Consider the following 20,306-nt stretch of genomic DNA (forward strand, 5'->3'; position numbering starts at 1 on the left):
ATTCGTCATTAACACAATGGTTTTTTTTTATTGTTTAATTATAATCTCCGTGATACAGATATTCACAACATAGTTAAATTTTTCTCTCAAAGAAAATGTGTTTCCATTTAGCGCAAGTTTAGTAACCAAGTTTTAAAATGTAAACCAGCAGTCAGGGTTATCGGAGAATCGAACTTCTATGATGCAGCTTCACATATTATTTGTAAAGAATAGTTTCTTTTGTTCATCGTTTTTACGGTCTTATTGGAATGTAGGGACAATTTTATGCCATTTATAAGACATTGATTCAAAGTGAACTGGATTAGTTAACAATTTTTTACAATACTGAATACACAATATATTACAATTTACACGACCCTTTAATAGACTGTATACTTTATCCCATCGCGTAAAGATAATTGTGAGTTTGTAGAGTTCACTAGCTCGGCATGGAGGAATACGTCGAAACCATGATTTTGTGCGTAGCTTTATACTTTATCGGACGATAAAACACGTTTGGCCTTGGTGTAAGCTGCTTTGATTTCTCAGTAATCCCCAAATTCAAGCGTCGTCTTGGTACTTTTCCTTCCTGAATTAATAACTTCGAACATGGGACGCTTTCGTTGAAAGTATTCAATGGATGATTTTCACTTTCAGTTTAACGTGCTAATATAGCTCTAATACCTATGCCTAGAATGAAATATGTACGATTTATCTACGGCCCTAAATTTAATAGTAAAACATATATGTATATTTTAATATTATGACAGAAGAAAACATTTACAATATTGTCTTATCTCGCGTGGCTAGATTTATTTTATTTTTTTAATTCATCAAATCGGCCATCAGTTTATTCATTTCATTATTTCAAATTTCTTTAATTTTTAAATTATCTCCTCATCTCTCTGTTAATGTTCAAGGTACCGGACTAGGTATATACCTTTTGAATTGCTTAGGATCTCGAAACAAAGTTGATGGTATTAGATTATTGAATACGAATTGAAACCGTAAACCGTAATCGTTTTACCACTGTGACGGACGTGTTTGATACACGAAAAAAAATCGTAAGGATCTTAGTAATACTTTCGATAATCAATAGGTAGCGCTTTAGTGTAGCAGCTGTTTTAGTATATTACATGATATATAACACAGACCTTTTGGTACGTTACAACCGATTTCGCTATTTGTCGTTCTTTGTATGTATATGTGACATTTAATTGGCCCGTAAAAGATGTTGTCGGCCAATTAAACAACAGTTACTTTATACGCTTAATGGCGAGAGTCTCTGGGGTAGAATTCTGCCAGTGTGGAAGCTGGGATACGCTTCAGCATCTCCTTGGGGAATATACGAAGCAACTGCCAGCCAATGTCAAGCGATTCGAATACCGTACGATTTTCGTAGCTGCCCTGAGAGATGAAGTTCTTCTCAAACTTGCCAAGGAACTCAAGGTACAGGAGATCATCAGGGGTCAAAGCCTCCTCACCGACGACAGCCTTCATGGCCTGGACATCCTTACCGATGGCATAGCAAGCGTACTGTAATGAAAACAAACGACGAATTGAGCTTAATCCTCACTGAGAAGCTACCGGTTAAACCTGTGAAAAACTTACCAGCTGGTTGGAAACGTCGGAGTGATCCTTTCGGGTCATGCCTTCGCCAATGGCGGACTTCATGAGACGGGAAAGTGACGGGAGTACGTTGATGGGTGGGTAGATCTGCCTGTTGTGAAGCTGACGATCTACGTAAATCTGTCCCTCGGTGATGTAACCGGTCAAGTCAGGAATAGGGTGAGTAATGTCGTCGTTGGGCATAGTAAGAATAGGAATCTGGGTAATGGATCCGTTGCGTCCCTCTACACGTCCGGCACGTTCGTATATGGTGGCCAAATCGGTGTACATGTAACCAGGGAAACCACGTCGTCCGGGTACCTCTTCACGGGCAGCTGAAACCTCTCGCAAAGCTTCGGCGTAGGAAGACATGTCAGTTAGAATAACCAGGACGTGTTTTTCGCATTGGTAAGCAAGGAATTCGGCGGCGGTAAGAGCCAGACGAGGAGTGATGATACGCTCGATGGTCGGGTCGTTGGCTAAATTCAAGAACAAGCACACGTTTTCCATGGAACCGTTTTCCTCGAAATCTTGCTTGAAGAAACGTGCCGTCTCCATGTTGACACCCATAGCGGCGAAGACAATGGCAAAGTTATCCTCGTGAGAGTCGAGCACAGATTTTCCAGGCAATTTCACAAGACCAGCTTGACGACAAATTTGAGCGGCGATCTGTTCGAAGGAAAATATGAATTCGGTTGTTTAGTATTTTGGTAAAATAAATACAGCTGCGAATGGAATACTCGGAAGAAAAAAACACTCAGCCTTACTTCGTTGTGCGGCAGACCTGCTGCGGAGAAAATTGGAATCTTTTGACCACGAGCGATAGAATTCATTACATCGATGGCGGATAAACCAGTTTGGATCATCTCCTCTGGATAGATACGGGACCAGGGATTGATGGGCTGTCCCTGAATGTCAAGGAAGTCCTCGGCGAGAATCGGGGGTCCCTTGTCGATGGGTTTTCCTGAGCCGTTGAATACACGACCCAACATGTCCTCAGAGACGGGGGTACGGAGAATATCACCGGTGAATTCACAGAGCGTGTTCTTGGCGTCGATTCCGGAGGTACCCTCGAACACCTGTACGACAGCTTTCGATCCCGAGACCTCAAGGACCTGTCCAGATCGCAGGGATCCATCGGCAAGCCTCAGCTGCACAATTTCAGCAAACTTGGGGAACTTCACCTCGTCCAAGATTACCAGTGGACCGTTCACACCGGATACGGTTTTGTACGCTGAAAATTAATGGAACGGATCGTTTAACGTCGGTATTAATATCATGACGTATATTCTTGTCTGTAATTTCTCATTGAGTTAGTACAGTTTATTTACGAGAAGTCGGCGAAATATGTACCCACGATTTGGAAAATATTACGGGATACGCGGTAAACTTTACCATTCGTGAAAATATATTACCTAAACAAATCGCGTCACGTGAGATCGTGCTACCAGAGCCATACGCCACTAGAGGGTTACGCCCACTTATCTCGCCACTTTTTCGTTACACAAATGAAACGATTATTCCAAGTTGAAGCGAGACATTCAGGGATCGCGGAAAAAAATAATGTCTAGGATACCCCGCCTCGGGATCGCAAATATCAGTAATTCTCGAATCGTTTGACGCGTAAACGCGTGAACGCAACTTTCGAACGATTTTGCAACGCGTGCGGCTATAACGTCCCCTGAAGAGTTGACGATTTTTTCTTTCTTTCACGATGAATGGGACGCAGAATTTCGAACGACCGAGTAGCTTGATCGAGCAACGAGTTACGAACGGAGATATAACTGCATTTGATAACTTGGGGAGAAGGCGAAGAGTTAGGATTACTACAGTTGAGAGAATCGTCGTCTGCAATCGAGTCACATGACGTTCGCGTAATAGCGAGAACGACTACAGAGTAAGAGAGTGAGCGATTTGTCCGTGGAGTATTTTTGTTTCCGTAAATTATTTTCTTCCAGCTCGTACAACGAGTCGAGTCGGTCGTTTAGTCGGATAAGCAAACTTCGACGAGATCAGCTGACCCCTGTAACAGGCATTGATTCGGGCCCGAGGTACTACGCCCACTTCGGAGAGCCGTCTTGTCCGTCTGATTATCGGCTATTCAGAGTATATATTTTGGATAAAAATTATTCTCGATGTACTTACTGAGCCGCGGCTGAGAGATAAAGTCCCTCGAAACAGCGAGAACGTGTTCCTGGAGGGCTTGGCGAGCCCCAAGAGTGTTGGAGTACGACATCGTCACGATTTGTCAGGCTCAATGCTCACTCTGCAAGTCGGCTGAACAGCAGAAATCACCTACCCGACTAGCACCGCGGCTAACTCGGGCACGTGCGATCACGTGACCCGAGTATCGCTTCGCGCTGATCAACATAACTACTTTTTACCAACGATATTGGAGCTAATAGCATTTAATGACGGAGTTTTGGTAGCCGAAAATTTGAGCTTTCATTAAATAGAATCATTCAAAGAGTGGGACATGACGGAACTGTTTCTTCATCGATTCACCTTGATCTCTTAGCAGCTCTCTATACTACTCTACCGATTTCGATTACGTGATTCAAATTGTCGTTTGATCGTCGCGTGGATTAATTGCGATAATTTCGAGAGAGTAATATAATTTTTGTGGTTTTTTCTATTCAAACGGGAGTAAACACCGGATGATACTTTGGCAGTTACGTGCATCGCATAAATCTATGAAATTCGAAGATCAGTAGCAAAGCCGTTGTTAGGACGAACAAAAAAAATTTCCCATACCGGGAATCGAACCCGAGCCTCCTGGGTGAAAGCCAGGTATCCTAGCCACTAGACCATATGGGAGAGATGTTTACGATTTGGGTTTTGGCACACTTCAAATAGTATTATATATTTATTGCGTAACAATCCGATTTAAGGCTGATTTAGGGCTGATTGAAGTTGGACTGCATATCTTCTGCGCATCTTATTGCGGCCCACTAATGGACTATTTCCACATTTGAAAGCGAGGCTGACATCAGATGCCTGAGTGCAGAATATTTTGAGATACTTTACGGTAGAATTTTGCGTGGTAAAAATAATGTCAGGTAAACAAATATACGGTCTTATTGCAATACTGTCTGTGTTGACTCGTTCGGTAATTATTGTTATCATATTTCTAGAAAAATTATCCACGTTATAAAGCGAAAAAATGAAATATATTATGTATAATTTTTCGTACTTATCGAGTTTCGATACCGGCAAACACCGCTCCTGAACGTAAGAAATATGGATTATTATGCTGCCGTCTATATAAGAAATCTGCAGAATGGTTTTGGCGCCATTCGAAGAAATATCGGTCCGCTAGGTTGGCAACGCTGGTCGCGGGTCGGAATGAGTTTGAGGCAGTGGATCCGACACTTGGCATCGGCACTGACCATTCGGCAGTCAGAAGCTTGCCGTCGGCCGGTTTGGTCGCGCGAGCAGTAACGAGGTCGGTGCAACGCGTCGATATTGTTTCCGTCATTTGGGTGTGCGTTGGTTAAATTAGATGCCCGATTATGGCCGCTGCACTGAAACGGGTCGCTTGCCTTACGAGGACGCTCACCGCCTCTTGGCCAGCGCGATGCCAAGCCTCGAAAAGCTACTTCACTTATTCCATGGAACCGGGAATGCCCATTCCCGACAAGCAGCCCGTATGGACTTCGACCGCAGACGAAGCCATGGAAAAGGCCTGCATTAAATCAGGTATTGCAATTCCAGACGTGCGATCATACCTGCAATAATTCGTTTCATGCATTTCTGCGTAGTTTCCATACCCACGGTCCTAACCACTCACGATCAGTTTTCGGTCCTCTCCGTTTATACACCAAGCTCCGCAAAAGCTTCGGGAATTTTGCCTACGCAGAACTTCGTACCTACCAGTAACGTTATAGCACGGCGATTTCGATTCCGATATTTTCCGAGACTCCCCTCATTGCAGGCGTCGCTGTCGTTCGAATCTTGGACGCGGATAGCGAAGCGATCGATAGAGAGGGAAAAATATCTGGGATTATTTTTAACCCTTCCGAATTCAACGTAGATAATACACCCCGGTTATTTCATTTGCCGTTCTTATTCAGATCGATGTATATGCATCATTGCAACTAGGTCGGCTGCTCTGAAACTCTCTTGTAACAGCCAAGCCTTGATCGCAAGCCTTGTTGTAATCAAGCGCAACAATTTAGCCCGATAATAATCTTGATACGTGTACGTATGTGTTCTTCGTACGTGTTGCGATAGGTTCTTATATTGTAGTTGTATGCGGTGATCGTGCGTAAACCGTTCCACGTCGCCACTTTATCCCGTGACAACTTGAAACGCATTCGTACCTGGTTGCGTGTAACGTAATGCTGGGTTTGCGACACCGGTCATAAAAGTATGCGAAAGTTTATGGTGTTCACTATCTTTGCGGCACCGACCTAGACTAGCGCCTTTATTCCACGTTTATCCAGTCTTGCAATTAATTTTCAGCCATCTAATGGCTCGCTTCCAACTACAGAAATGAAAACAAGTTGACCACTACACAGGCAGATTTCAGCGTTGAAATAACTCGGTCGACTACACAGCTTCGCGGATATATGGGTCAGGAGCTCATTTTCCAAATGCAATGACAAGTTATTACCGTTCTAATCTGGAGCTTTGCTTCTATGTTATTGGACGCTGACTTGTAAACGAAACTCTCCAACGTGAAGTTGAAACTGCTTCTTTCGCCGACGACGGTTTACGCGATCAAGAAATTATTCGACCCCCGTTACATCGATTGGAATTTCTATTGATTCGACTTGCGTATACCGAGCTGGCGTCATTTTTTCTCTGCGATTGCCGATGTGACTGTTTTCATTGTGAAAAAAACAAAAACAATCGTACGATTTCAATTGTTCTTCGGACAATGTGCTGAGTATATTCTAGCTGATAACGAATTATGTATATTACGGATAATTGATTCAATTCCGTCCGGATGTAGCGGGAATATTGCTGACGACAAGGTCGAAAACACAACCGCTACGTTGGGTGATGATCTGGTAGAGTCTGGAACGGCTAATCTGCGGCACAATTTGCATCGTATGTCAATAGTGCATTCGATTCGGGTTTTTTCATACGTCTGCGGTTTTATCTACGAGCAATTAAATCCACTACACTTTTTCTGCATATGTACTATAATACGCGCTGATTTCCCAACAATGCTCATTCTGTAAACACTAAAACATGTCAAAATGTGTAATATATGACGTATAACCGTAGATTTTAATGACGTCTCGGTTGTTGTTTGTGGTTGGTTCAAAGAGGACTTTGGAACTCGTGGTTTTAATAATAACGCTGTCGATAAATCACTCGACCGCTGCGTACGAATACGCGTATCGTAACGTTCCGACTGTACGTATTTCTATTGGAGATTGAAACATGTATTTGCTATTTGCATTTTCGTTTTCATATAACGTACAAACGATACGACGATTAACGCCTACTTTCAGGAAGACAAAACGCGTGTGTAGTCACAAAGTCCATTCGAAAATGCCTGCCTAACCGAAGACGTAAATTCTTCACCGATCAGGTCAAATTTATCTTATATATATACACGTATTAAAGATACGTGCAACTGCAGGATGTTACACTTTTTTTTTTTTTTTTTTTGTACAGCATTCGTTGCAAGCCACGCGATACATGGCTATTTAGTATTCGTTCCGCTTTTTGTTTACTATACGCAATGTCACCGAACTACGACCCGAGTGACCCGCGATACATTATAAATATTTCTGTACATTTTTGTTTTCTTTTCGTCTCGTGAAAAATACGTGTATACAGATATCGGTATTAATTCCTTATGCTAGATACGAGCTTTGTTCTATAGTATGGAACTTTATCTCCATTTCTACTGATAACTGATGAGTATTATACATATATGTGCGGAAGAATAACAGCCGGTTCTATAGAATGTCACAACAATTCGAAATTCGTGCAGATCAGAGATTGTATGGTACGATATTCTTTTTGTCTTAATCGCGTCGCTTTTTTTTCGAAATGTTCTCTCGTTTAAAATTTTTTTAACGCACGCCCGTGTATCCGGTTTTTGGAAATTAACTGATACTACCGCATGGTCTATAAAATAAGGCCAAATTTTACAGTTTAGTGGGTAAGTATAAGTATGCACGTTAAAATATGATTTATCCAAATGCGTTTTCCGCTTCTTTTTTTTCATCATTTCTTGTCAAGCAAACAATTTACGAAAACTGCAAGATGCTCTTTTGTGCTAAAGTATTCGGCATCGAATAAAAACGGAAATAAACATGTGGACGATTCTGTTAATCGTGTTTTTTTACCACACTCGCGTTTGAAAACACCTGTGAGAGGTAAAAGATTTTTGCACAATTCCACCAATTAGCATCGAAATAGCGAATACCGATTGATTGGATTGAAGATGTGAATAACTGTCTAACTCCTTTCAGACGATCTGGTGTTTGCCCAGGGCGCAGCAGCCACTCCGCTAGAATTGCTTAGAGCATTGACGAATTACGGAGTATGCCAAAACTTGGAAAATGTCAAGATTGTCCATATGCACCTCGAAGGGGAGGCTCCGTTCGCACAACCGGAAGTCGCGAGTACGTGAAACATCTTCGACGGAGTATTGATTACCGAAAAACTTGTGTAGTCGTTTGTAATCGATATTATTGTTTTTTACGTTTAAACTTATTTTCAATTTTCAGAACACTTCAGATCTATGAGCGTTTTCATGGGGGGAAACGTCAGGGCAGCGGTAAACGAGGGCAGAGCCGATAGCATCCCCATCTTCCTTCACGAAATTCCAAAGCTCTTTATGCAAAAAATATTGCGACCAAGAGCGGCCCTCATTCACGTCAGTGCCCCGGATTCGAGGGGCTACTGCTCGTTGGGAACAAGTGTCGATTCCGTAAGATCAGCCTTGGTTAACTCCGAGATAATAATAGGTGTGTGAAACATCAGGGTAATAATCTGTAAAGCCTTTCTTCTGCTTTACGGTAATCGATTCTTGCAGAGAGAATTTTTAGTCTTGTCAGAAAGTATCGTGTAGTTCTTGCGTACGAGGAATAGACGGAGATTTTATATACTTTACATGATTCACTTTGACAGCACAAGTCAACAAGCACATGCCTAGAACATTTGGCGATGCTCTTATTCACCAAAGTCATTTTGACTATGCCGTCGAGCATCACACTCCCCTGCCGACTCACGGAGGTAAACCACCGAGCAAAGTTGAGTCTCAAATAGGCCAGCTCATAGCGGACAATCTTGTCGAGAACGGAGCAACGTTGCAGATGGGCATAGGGAGCATTCCTGATGCGGTTCTATCCGCTTTAAAGGGTCACAAAGACCTGGGAGTTCACAGTGAGATGTTCAGCGACGGGGTCGTCGATCTTGTCAATACGGGCTGCATCACAAATAATAAAAAAGTCAGGCACCAGGGACGCATTGTCGGGTCTTTTTGCGTTGGCACCCAAAAGTTGTACGATTTTATGCACAACAATCCGTTTATCGGTTAGTTGCCACTCGGTCTATTTAATTTGTCTTAGAGGCAAAATATAAAATAGTAGTAAGTAATTGTACAATTTCCCGTTCTCGGCAGAGATGTTGGTGGTCAATTATGTCAACGACCCTCATATAGTGTCCCTGCAGCCAAAAATGACTGCCATAAATTCGTGCATCGAGGTCGACATCACTGGGCAGGTATGCTCTGACAGTATAGGCACCAGAATGTATTCTGGATTTGGTGGACAAGTCGACTTCATACGCGGAGCTGCTATGGGTAAGGATGGCATGGGAAAAGCCATCATAGCGTTACCGTCTGTAACGAACAAAGGAGTGAGCAAAATACAACCCGTACTGAAACTAGGTGAGAAATGCTTGTTGAATTTTTTCAACTCGTTGATGACGAGTTCAAAAAAAAAATTACGCGACTGTGCGACGACTATTTAATGTTTATTTGTTGGTTTTAGGAGCTGGCGTGGTTACTACAAGAGCTCATGTTCGTTACGTTGTCACTGAACATGGAATAGCAAGCTTGTTTGGTAAAACGCTGCGACAGAGAGCGCATGCGCTGATAAATATTGCACATCCCGATCATCGGGAATCTTTGGAAAAGTCGGCGTTTGAACGTTTGAAGTGCATGCCTTGTCCCTAAGTCCAGACGCACCGATACACTCTGACAGCCTAAAATAATACCTAAAAATTATGATGCTTGTTCCTTTGAAAGATAGTAAGGTTTATACGCCAGACGTGATGCAAATACGAAGGAACAGTGATTATATTTTTTTAAAACAAATCACGTTATCCCTAGCTGAACTCTTGCTGGTATAACTCAGCTATAATGCGCCAAAATGTATTTCCTTAACGATTTTAATCGTCGTGAATAAGAGAGCAGCCGATCCAGACATTGAATGTTACAATCAAAAACAAAACTCCAGGAATTCCGATCTTTACATGGAAGAAACTTGGAGATATTGGATCGTCGACTAAACCAGAAACGTACTGCGTGTCAGTCGCAATGAGATTCTAGACCTCGTTTACCATTTTATTTTTAACGTCTTACGTGGGTGCAGTTATCTGTGGATAGATAATGACGATAGAAGAAAAAAAAGTATTTAAATGTCACTGTGTATAGTAATCGTATACACGGATAATAAACTAATACCAACAGGAACTTAGCCTTTTAGTCTCATGGTTGTCGCAAACTCGATCCTGAAATCATCTTGATCCTACAGTGAGGGAGAAAACAAACCAGCAAACTACTCTTTAACTGTCCGATTGGGCGATGGTTGTATTAAAAAAATGTACATAATAAAATAAAATTTTGCCTTGCGACAAAAAGAGTTCAGCTCAATTAGAACATTAATAAAGTGATTTCGAAAATTGTGACGAATGATTGGGATGGGAAAATAACTGATCAAATCTAAATTTTCCGAATAGTATAGCAATCGTTTATAAATAATTTATAAAGAAATATATGTATATATATATATTTTTTTTTATCATATCGTTTCCATCATTTTCAATAACGAGATGACATTTTACCGATATGTGATTAATGAATGCTATGTGATCAAGACTGCATTGTCCGGTTGTTGCAGCAAATTGATCAACGATATTAAGGGATAATAATGGCCCAGTTATCACGAAAAACTTAATTTACTAACACAAAGTCATAATATTACAAATATCTTACAGTGCATCCCTAAAAAGAATCAATAATAATAATCGTAACGATAGGCGAGTTGAGATCTAGGTAATGACTAATGAAAAAAAAATCAAATAGACAACGACACACTCGTAGTCGTGCTTAAAAATTGATACCCTCTGGCAAGGTTCCCTCCTCGCGTCTCGTCTCAACAGTTTTGAAATACTCTGAAAAGTCGACGTACGGTTTGATTTTAGTATCTCTGTTCACGGGCTTTCCACCCGGTGGGTACATGTCTGAAGTGGTCGAAGTTTCAGTCGTCGATGTATCACAGTTTTGTTGATCGGACGTATTTGTTCCGCTGCTCGAATAGTAGTCATTGTCCATTCGCGATGGTACGGGCACAGTTTGCACGTCGGGATTAAACCTCACCGACTGAATAGTAGGGCTTTTTAGGACGTTGGGCAAAGGAAAGTTAAAGTTTCTCACTAACAATGTTATGTCGTCTCTTTTTCCAGTAGTCAACGTATTCTGGGAATTGCTCATGTTGACGTCATGATGTATCCTCACTATTTTATCCACTACTGCCTGCGCCACTCCCGTCAATGTCGACTGTACCCTAAACTGGAGACAAAAAGTTCTCGTGAATCACTTTCGCTTGACCAGACTCGAACAAACATCTTCCCGTTGTTCATAAACGTACCTGTTCGACGGCCATTTGGGCCAACTCTTTGTTGACCTGATCAGTTCCAGTCGCTTCCTCCAGCGATTTGTAGAGACCTCTCGACATGAGCAGCAAAAATCTACACGAATCGTCGAGTTCTATACCGCCGTGTATCTCCGGCTCTGCTATTATTGGCTCTGTGCTCGCCGATGCCAATTCCTCAAATTCCCTGTATCCCCCTTTGACTAGGTAATTGCCAAGGCATCTCGTGTTTTCCTGGTTTCCAAGGTGTGAACCTAGAGAAGCAAAGTTACGATTACAGCAAGCTGATGTGTCAAAGAAAAATATTTGGGGGTGGGGATTCTCTAAATTGTCTTGTTTTGTACTCATTTCGCCCTATTACGGTAACTTATTGTTATAGAGACCTTGTTTAACAGAGTCAATGTCCAATCCAAGCTGAGACAGCCTCAACAGCTCATCCTCGTTCCTCAGATCGTGATCTACACTTAATTGCACAACTCTCAAGACCTGATTGCTGTCAGTTCTGCAGAGTAATGCTCTACTGTCTCCGACGTTTGCTACGTATAAGCGTCCGCCGTAAACTAAGGCTACCACCGCGCTTGTCCCAGCCGACAATTCGCTGTTCAAAGAACTTAACTTGTCCACCTAAAAAGAAAGAAAAATAACAATTGTTACACACGATCACAGTAGATTTATTACAACGTTTGTTTCATATGTCGTAAAACAAAAAAACAAGTACCAAGTATGGAAATTTTTGGTAAGTTTCATACGAATTCAGCCCATCCGGTATGTCGAATTGCAGACTAGCCCGTTCTGCCAGAATATCTCCAATAGAGTCTAGATATCCACGTTCCACGGTAATGAAAGCTTGCCTGAGAAAAGAAGCGACGACAATATTAGTCCTAGGTTTGATTCACCTTTCCAAAAATATAGGAAATTACTTACCTTAATACTTCTTTAACTTCCTCGTCGGTCGATTTGCCACTGAGCTGTCCTAAGAGAATTTCAGCTGCCATACGCTGAAGCGCGAAAGTAGCCGCCTTCGTTCCCTCGTGTCCATCGAAAACTCCGTATAAAAAAGTCGAGTCGTCGTACCGACAGTGAAAACTACGGTCTTCGAACGGATGATCCTCCTGCCGGCCACCATCCTCCCTATATATTTGATTCGTTGAAAACCCCACACCTATGGAATCGCCATCAAAATTTTCACCCATTTTCAATTAGAAATTGATTCGAGCGTTTTTCATCAAACATTTTGGACTTCTGTTATTTGTGAGTAGTCTTCAGTTAGGCTAGACTAGGTTAGGACTTGTTGGAATTGTCAATCGTCTACCTGACTGTTTGCAAACGGGCAAGTCGTCGGTCCAACTATGCTGGGCGTCTTGATACGTTAGCAAATTAGGCCTCTCTGCTCTGGTCGGCATCTCGACGATTTTATTCTACAATCACTACGCGTTTCCTACCCACGGAGATTGACGCGTACCTCCATTTCCCATTACGATAGCATTATGAACTATGCATGCCATTCGAGATGAGTCAGGTGGGCGAATTATGCCAGCGAATGAAAATCACTCGATCAAACACAGATTACGCACGCAGCTTATCGAGCGATCGGATCAAATGAAAGAAAAAAGTAACGATAATGAACGTGATCGTGGGTCGAGAGAATCGGTACGTTTCAAATGATGTACAGCTATATTGTTTTATACGTTACAATTTATCAGTAGTATGGAATGTACGATAATTCTGTCTTTTACTTCGCAACTCGCAGCTAAAACGGCATATCTGTGATACCGGACCTAAACCTGGAAAAATCAGCTCGGTGAGATGGCAAATTGCAACTCCGGTTGTCTATCTGTAGGTGCAGAGATGACTTTTTATGTCGAAGCCCGCGGTACGTAGTTATTTCCATCTCAACGATTCTAAAGTTTCGCTTACAATTCGAACGAAATACATTGATCAGAAATTTTCCACGGACTGCATGCGCGTTGACTAGACATTTACTGACAGTTTCGTCGAAGCCAGTTGCAACTGTCACGCTACGGGTAATTCGATCCTAGTCATTTGAGCATGGTTTCAACTTCCCCGATGACGTCAACGCCGTCCAGCTTGTCCAGGCGACGCGCGAGGTCGCCTTTGATCAATCCTTTGAACCCCTGTTTGTCAACCCCTTCCAGGAACCTGGAACCCGACGTCGGTATCATTACTCTTGTATACCGATGCTGCATCCGGTGTATCCGATTCATCCACATTTACCACCGTGTAATCAAAATTTCTCACTTTTCCAAATCGTGTAACCGTTCTATATCTTTCTTGATCCTCTGGACCTGCTCCATGCGAGAGACGTTCAAAAAATTGACCAATTCCTCGGTACCCATGTCGGTTAAAGGTACGTCTGAAAATGTTCGATAAGGAGGCAGCTGAGTTTATCATCTTTTAAAAATCAAGATAAATTCGGGTCTACCTCCGAAGACCGATCTTCTCATTCTCTTATCGTGAGTATGATCTAGACGGATTTAGAGCATCTGCCGTATATTTTTCAACTCACCTTATCTCAATAGGTGAGTCTTACGGAAAAACTAGCTAATTTGTTATTCTGTTAAACCAGGAACCCTGGTGAAAAAACCCCTGGTGAAAAATAATTCTACGAACTTCTATGGAAATATCTACGAAGTTTTACGCAACTTTCTATGCAAAAGTACAGGATTTGGGTGAATTCGTAGTTTTTCTTAATAATAATAATCTACGAAAAACTGTACGAATCGTTACGGAATCTCGAGTTCAAAAACTATGGATCGACCCAAATCCTGTACGTTTGCATAGAAAGTTGCGTAAAACTTCGTAGATATTTTCACGGAAATTAATAGAATTATTTTCACCAGGATATAAGTACATCCGTGCTAGAACACACGCCTGGTTCATTCCCTTGAAACAATACCCGGTGGTGAGTTGTCCGGGGTCAGGAGTGTCGTGATATCGGGAGTCGAGGTGACCGCGTCGTCGGGGATCGTCACCGGCACTCCGGCTCTGTATATCTGTTCTAACGGGGTTTGCTCCGTGTACGGAGTCGGCCCTCGGGACATCATCTCGTTGTAGGTCAGACTGACATTACCGCCCTTCTCGACCGATGGAGAACTACCGCCGGACTCGACGTTCCTATTATTATCTTCTCGCGGTCGAACGGAGGGCGATGACGATTCCTGTAGCGAATGACGACAGAATATTGTACAGTTTTTAATTTCTTATCATGCACTCTCTTTCCCCCCCACTGTCGATAATTTCCCACGTTTCCTTGCTCCTTTTCCGGTCCCTCGTCGTCTTCGCCGTCCTTCGAAATCCTCGAAGTTTCCCTCGCGCCGCTCTTCGACGCCTCTTCATTTTCCAACGCTTTGCCGAGTTTAGCGTACTGCTCGATAAGGTCGTCCTGGACCGCCTGGATGCAGACGTTCACGTCGCCCGTGTACTCGCCCTCGGTGTTCTTCAACTCCAGTAGAAACAGCAGACACCAATGGAGCTGAGTTATGCCTGGGACCGAGCGGCAATTCGGTTAATAACATCGTACTATGCACCGCAGGATCTTCTCCGTCATAATTCCATCGAAGATTCTTATTTACCGACGTATTTTTTGTCCGGGTGAAAAAGCATCCAGATAACGCCAAACGCGTGGTCTTGGTGAAGCCAGGAAGGTGGCAGAAGGGCGTTCATCACGGATCCGGGGGACGGTTTGCTCGGAACTCTGAAGGAGTAGACGAGCGGCTGGATGTCGACGATGTCCTTGTTTTTTTCCCTACCCGGTTTCTTCGCGGCGCTGCGTAGAGTCGAAATTAGCAGAGATATTACGCACGGTTTGCACGCGGCACACGCATGCCTTAATCCGAAGAAAAATATCAACTCACTCCGTTTTTTTAAGGGTCGAATTCGACCCGGTTCCGCTCCTCGTCCGATTTGATCGACCATTTTTAGAACCGTCCGATGCGGAATTCCCAGTCGCCGAGGATTGCGATGTTCTTGATCCTCTGCCCGAACGCATCGTTCGGACGATAACGAGGACGCGTGACGATGCAGGCAAGTACGATTTACGGTGTCGTTGAATCGATCTTCACATTTTCGTAGAAAAATATTTACGCGCAGTGCTTATTCCACCCGTAATTTATTAATTTTTAATTCAAAATTTTTTTGGTTAAAAAAACACGACTGTCGCAAAACAAAAGCGTGACTAAGAAGTGTAATCACACGCACGATCGCACGTGCGCGCGGTGAAATTCGTGCGAAATTAGCGAATCAATTGATTATGTCGGAGATCTGAATGTCGTCGGGGTCATCCTCGAGGTCGTCGGAGTCTTCCTGATCCGGCGGTGGCGTCACGATTTTACCCGATCGTTTTAGATTCGCGATTACCTGCATCAGCTGGCCAATGTTCTGCGGATATCCGTCGGCCTGTTTCAACCCCCGGAAATAAGCCTCGGTGTGTTTCACGTGCTCTATCGTGATGTCTTTGTACGCGTGCTGCGCCAGCATCATCACCGTGCTGAATGCGATGCTGCACATTCGAACCTGCAGCGAATAATACGAGCAAATCTTTTCCACCGGAAGTAGGAGAAAGGCGGTCAAAGTGGACCCGTGTGAAATTTCCTTGAATATTTTCAAAATTGAAAAAAAAACTCAAATTTATTTATTCACTTGCATCGGGAGACTTTTAGCGTCAAACTTTTCCTATAGGACTTTTTCCGAATCCTAGTAAAATATAGTTAATTTGATGTTAACAATCTTCCGATGCAATTAAATAAATAAATTCCCAATCTTTGGTAATTTGGAAAAAAATTCGAGAAATTTCAGGTAGGACTCACTTTGTCCGCAGTTTTTCAACTATGCGGTCGACGCTCGTCTTTTGTCAGGTTTTCCTTTGTTGGTTGAAAGCAGATGACTCATCGATTAAAATCTCGACTTGTAACGTTATTTCCTTAATTAGCGCACCTCGTCTGTCCCTACCCTACGTACCTACTCTTGGCAAACAAAAGGAACTCTCGTAATAATATTTGATACTTGGGGAGTGGCGGGGGGAGGAGGGCCTATCCTGCCAAGCTAGACCCATTGATTGCTTCCTTTCGCCTTCGTCTCAACGTTTTGGGTGTTGCAGCGTACGTACGGCAGCCGAAAGTTTTTCTTGGGGCCGCTCAATGGCGAAACGACCGACGATCAAGTTAAAGAAGTATTAAGGAGAGGAATTACCGATATTCTTGGAACAGCGAATCAAACGTAGGGCTAATATCGTCGTCACCTCTCTTCTCGGGTAAGCTTTCATTACCGTGATACGTGGATATCTAGACTCTGTTGGGGATATTCAGGCAAAACGGGCTAGTCCGCAATTTGACATACCCGAAGGGCTGAATTCGTACGAAATTTGCAAAACATTTCCTTACTCGGTAGTTATTTATTTATTTATTTATTTTTTTATCCCAATTAATATACCGTGATAATACCATAACGGTAGCATTTTTCATTATTTTTTCTACGTGGAAAAGTTGAATTCTTTAAACAGCAAATCGTCGGCTGGAACAAACGCGGTCATAGCCTCAGTTTATGACGGAGACTCGTACGTAGCTGGAGGAAGCGACTGAAACTGATTAGGTCGACAAAGAGTTGCCCAAATGGCTGTGGAACAGGTACGTTTAGGGAGGACGAAAAGTTGTTTGTGCGAGTAGGGAACCTTGCCAGAGGGTATCAATTTTTCAGCGCGACTACGAGTGAGTCATCGATTTATTTGACTTTTCTTTTCATTAGTCATTCATTACCCAGGTCTTGACTGATCTGTCTCTTCGGTACGCGGCGGTCGTCATATCGTCAAATCCTTGCGACGGGGATAGATTCCGGCGCCCAATCGTCGGGGTGACGACGAAACGTAGGAATGGGCCTAGCTTGTCACTGGTGGGACTAAGGGGCGGAGCGAGTAGGACGGGCCCATCTTCCCCCACCACTCCCCAACTTAATAAATAACGACTCAGGATAAATACCGACCAAATTGTTTCTTCCCTCATCCTTGGAAGGTTTGTGAAAATTCGAACACTTCATTTGCGTATCTAGTACTTCGCTGATCGATACTGTCTTCGCGTCCGCACTTGCGGCTAATATTGTCGATTTGTTGTTCTGAAAACGTGATTTTAATTTGTGGTCTCAGTTGGCGACTTAAACCTGCACTTTCATCGAGAGAAAGACAACTTTACGGTGCTAAACTCACTTTGTACTCGACATCTTTAGCGATCTCGGTTCGAGACGGATCCTTGTGAGGTGAAGTGACGTGTTTCAAATATCCTCCGGGACGTGGAGCGACGAAGAATAGTTCCGGGTGTTTGTCCTTGAGAAAAGCTCCGGCTGGAGTCATTTTTTTTCCACTACCGCTCGAGTTTTTATCTTTGTTAGATAGTTTGCTTGATGTGTGCGGAGTGACATCGTTTAAACTTGAATTGGACGGCTTCATATCAAGCGTGTTGAACTGGAGATTTTGACTGAAAAAATAAGCCAAGCAATTGGTATACGGAACAGGCAGAGGAGGCGTGTTTTCGGTTACGAATGACCTGAACTGCACGGCAGGGTCGATTTGTCGATAAATTTTCCACGTTTTCAAATGTTATGGACAAAGTTATGAAGTGTGTGAAATAAAAAAAAAAAAAAAAAAAAAAAAAACCGACACAAATGTCAAATGGATAAACTTCTGTGAAAAATCCGAAACACAAAATCAATTTTTCGGCAAATAAATTTAACCAAAATTCAAGTAAGTATACATACTGTTGTAGCATTTATATCGTACTCGATCAAATTCCGTGCATGCCATACTATATTCCCTTCTAAAATTGACAATGAAAATAAATTGCAAGAAAATTATCACATACACCGCATACCTACATCATCTCACCTTGTAATTCGCTTTCAGAGTAATACGCACTACGGACAGAAACGAAAGGCTCCTCTTCAAACGATCCACCATAGTCACATCTTTATGCCAATTCCTCGATACATCCGAAAGAAAACAATCCGCTACGGTATCCCAGCAGTAACGGAAAAAACAGTTTCGCTGAAAGTTGTGTGAAAGTAACAGCTCAGAGAAGCAAAATCATCTCCGGAAGTCGATGATATGGCGAGTAGACCCGGTCTTGCCGGTCGCGGCGGCCAGTGCGGAGCGGGTCCGTCGGGGGCGGCTCGAGGGTCGAGGAATCCTCCGAGTTTGACGCGGTCGGCGCAACTAAGGACGGCAAAATCGGCGGCCTTCGTCAAGGAGCAAACGGCAAAGGATCTGGCGGAGGCTACTCGAATCGGTGCGAGTTGCGGGGTGCAGCGGAAGCCACGGGTTCCTCGTTACACGAAGGGCCCGCCGCCGGCGGAGCCGCGCAGAATCGACATGACCAAGCCGACGATGACGAAGACGATGTTGGCGCGGATGAAGCACGCCGAGGAGTTGACCAAGAACCTCGCCGCCCAGAGGAACGAGGCGACCTTCCAAAAGCGGGCCGTACGCCCGCCGCCTCCCGGGGGTCGCGTGCCCAAACGTAAGGCCCCATCGCCGCCTAGGCGGCCGCCCCCGCCCTGCGCCGAGCCTCGGGAGGACTGGAGGCCCCAGGGCGCCCTGCAGGAGGCCGCGGTCTCGCATCCGGCCTTCCAGAAGCTGATGAAGATGCGGGAGACCAGGGCGAGGAAAGGCGCGGAGGGTGCGCAACCCGGATCCTGTCCAAGGAGTCCGAACCGAAGAGAGGGGGGGCTGTCACCGCCCCAGGCCCACTCCTCGATGATGCCGAGGCCGAGGCGGGGGAGCCCGGGACCCAGCGCCGAACTCTCGGCGATAAGCGAGAAGACTTGCGAGCTCGCGCAGTCGATGAACGCCGAGGTCGTCCAGGCGGAACCCGTCGGCGAGGGACCCGTCCAGAATATCGTAATTCCACCCGGCGCTGTCAGCCAGTGCAGAACGACGATCGTCGCGCTACCCGACACCTCGGGGGGCTCGGCGAATCGCTCGATGCAGCTGATAAACGAGACTCTGGACGAGCAGGACGCCATTGAATCAGCCTCGGTGAACAACAGGCTGTGCGAGCTGCAGCACGCCCGCCGAGACTTCGTCCTCGCCGTTGCGAATGTCGGTAACAACGCGATAAACCTCTCGGAACGAGGGCCGCCACCCTGTCCGACGCCGCAGCGCGGTCTCTATCAGCTGCCGGACGTGGAGGAGGATCAGTTCAGGGTGGAGTACGGCAGAGATCATCCCTCGGTGATGGCCGCGAGGGAGTTCGAGAGGAAGATGAAAAGCTCGCTGCAGCAGAGGGAGCAGGAAGCGAGGATGGAACGGGAGTTTGCGAGGATCGCGAGGGAGGAGGGAGGACTGCGCCTCGACGTCCCTCTCGAGCAGGAGATCATGGAGGGTGATATATCCTTCGAGGAGGACGAGGGCGGGTTCATTATACCTTGCGCGTCGAGGATCAGGGCCTCGATGCCGCCCATTCCGAGGAAGAACATCGCCGCCGTTCCCGACGCCATCGGTCCCGACGAACTCGAGAGGTTCTTCAACCCCGCCGCGTATCCGTCGCCCTGTCCTCAGACCGACGATTTCGAGGCTGCGCCACCCGGCAGAGAGGGGCTCAATCGCGATCTCTGGGAAATCGACGATCCGTGGTACAAGGAGTGCCCTCAGCCCGACATGCCCGACTTGATGGACTTCAACGACTGCTACTGATTCGCACGTCCCCGACAAACACATCGTACATGCATAGACGTCGGGATGTCCCTTGTGCGCAATATCCTGAACAAGGACAACCCTGATACACCTGTTATTACATACATTATACGTATACCTATAATAGAATATGAATTACTGCGTGAAAATCCTGTTCCACATATATTATATCGTCACAC

The 20,306-nt window shown here is 44.5% G+C and overlaps 3 protein-coding genes and 1 non-coding gene across 4 annotated transcripts; 1 reads left to right on the plus strand and 3 right to left on the minus strand.

The window, feature by feature from the left end:
* LOC124177971 (V-type proton ATPase subunit B) lies at positions 1-3,892 on the minus strand. Its single transcript, XM_046560984.1, has 4 exons — positions 3,733-3,892; positions 2,355-2,821; positions 1,591-2,256; positions 1-1,515 (listed from the first exon to the last, which is right to left on the minus strand). Exons 1-4 carry the CDS (start codon positions 3,821-3,823, stop codon positions 1,249-1,251), a joined length of 1,491 nt encoding a protein of 496 aa, XP_046416940.1. The 5' UTR covers positions 3,824-3,892; the 3' UTR covers positions 1-1,248.
* Positions 3,893-4,332: 440 nt separating this feature from the next.
* Trnae-uuc lies at positions 4,333-4,404 on the minus strand. Its single transcript has one exon. It is a non-coding gene; the product is annotated as a tRNA-Glu (tRNA).
* Positions 4,405-4,960: 556 nt separating this feature from the next.
* Positions 4,961-10,419, plus strand: LOC124177972 (4-hydroxybutyrate coenzyme A transferase). The gene is made up of 6 exons (XM_046560985.1): positions 4,961-5,286; positions 8,025-8,177; positions 8,283-8,522; positions 8,686-9,090; positions 9,179-9,445; positions 9,549-10,419. The coding sequence occupies exons 1-6, from the start codon at positions 5,100-5,102 to the stop codon at positions 9,731-9,733; spliced, it is 1,437 nt and encodes a 478-aa protein (XP_046416941.1). The 5' UTR covers positions 4,961-5,099; the 3' UTR covers positions 9,734-10,419.
* A 166-nt stretch (positions 10,420-10,585) lies between these two features.
* Positions 10,586-12,950, minus strand: LOC124177973 (TGF-beta-activated kinase 1 and MAP3K7-binding protein 1-like). Its single transcript, XM_046560986.1, has 6 exons — positions 12,745-12,950; positions 12,357-12,594; positions 12,151-12,283; positions 11,816-12,056; positions 11,430-11,686; positions 10,586-11,350 (listed from the first exon to the last, which is right to left on the minus strand). Exons 1-6 carry the CDS (start codon positions 12,833-12,835, stop codon positions 10,889-10,891), a joined length of 1,422 nt encoding a protein of 473 aa, XP_046416942.1. The 5' UTR covers positions 12,836-12,950; the 3' UTR covers positions 10,586-10,888.
* Between the last annotated feature and the right edge of the window lie 7,356 nt (positions 12,951-20,306).

The sequence above is a fragment of the Neodiprion fabricii genome, chromosome 3 (assembly GCF_021155785.1).
Source record: "Neodiprion fabricii isolate iyNeoFabr1 chromosome 3, iyNeoFabr1.1, whole genome shotgun sequence".
Taxonomy (NCBI): domain Eukaryota; kingdom Metazoa; phylum Arthropoda; class Insecta; order Hymenoptera; family Diprionidae; genus Neodiprion; species Neodiprion fabricii.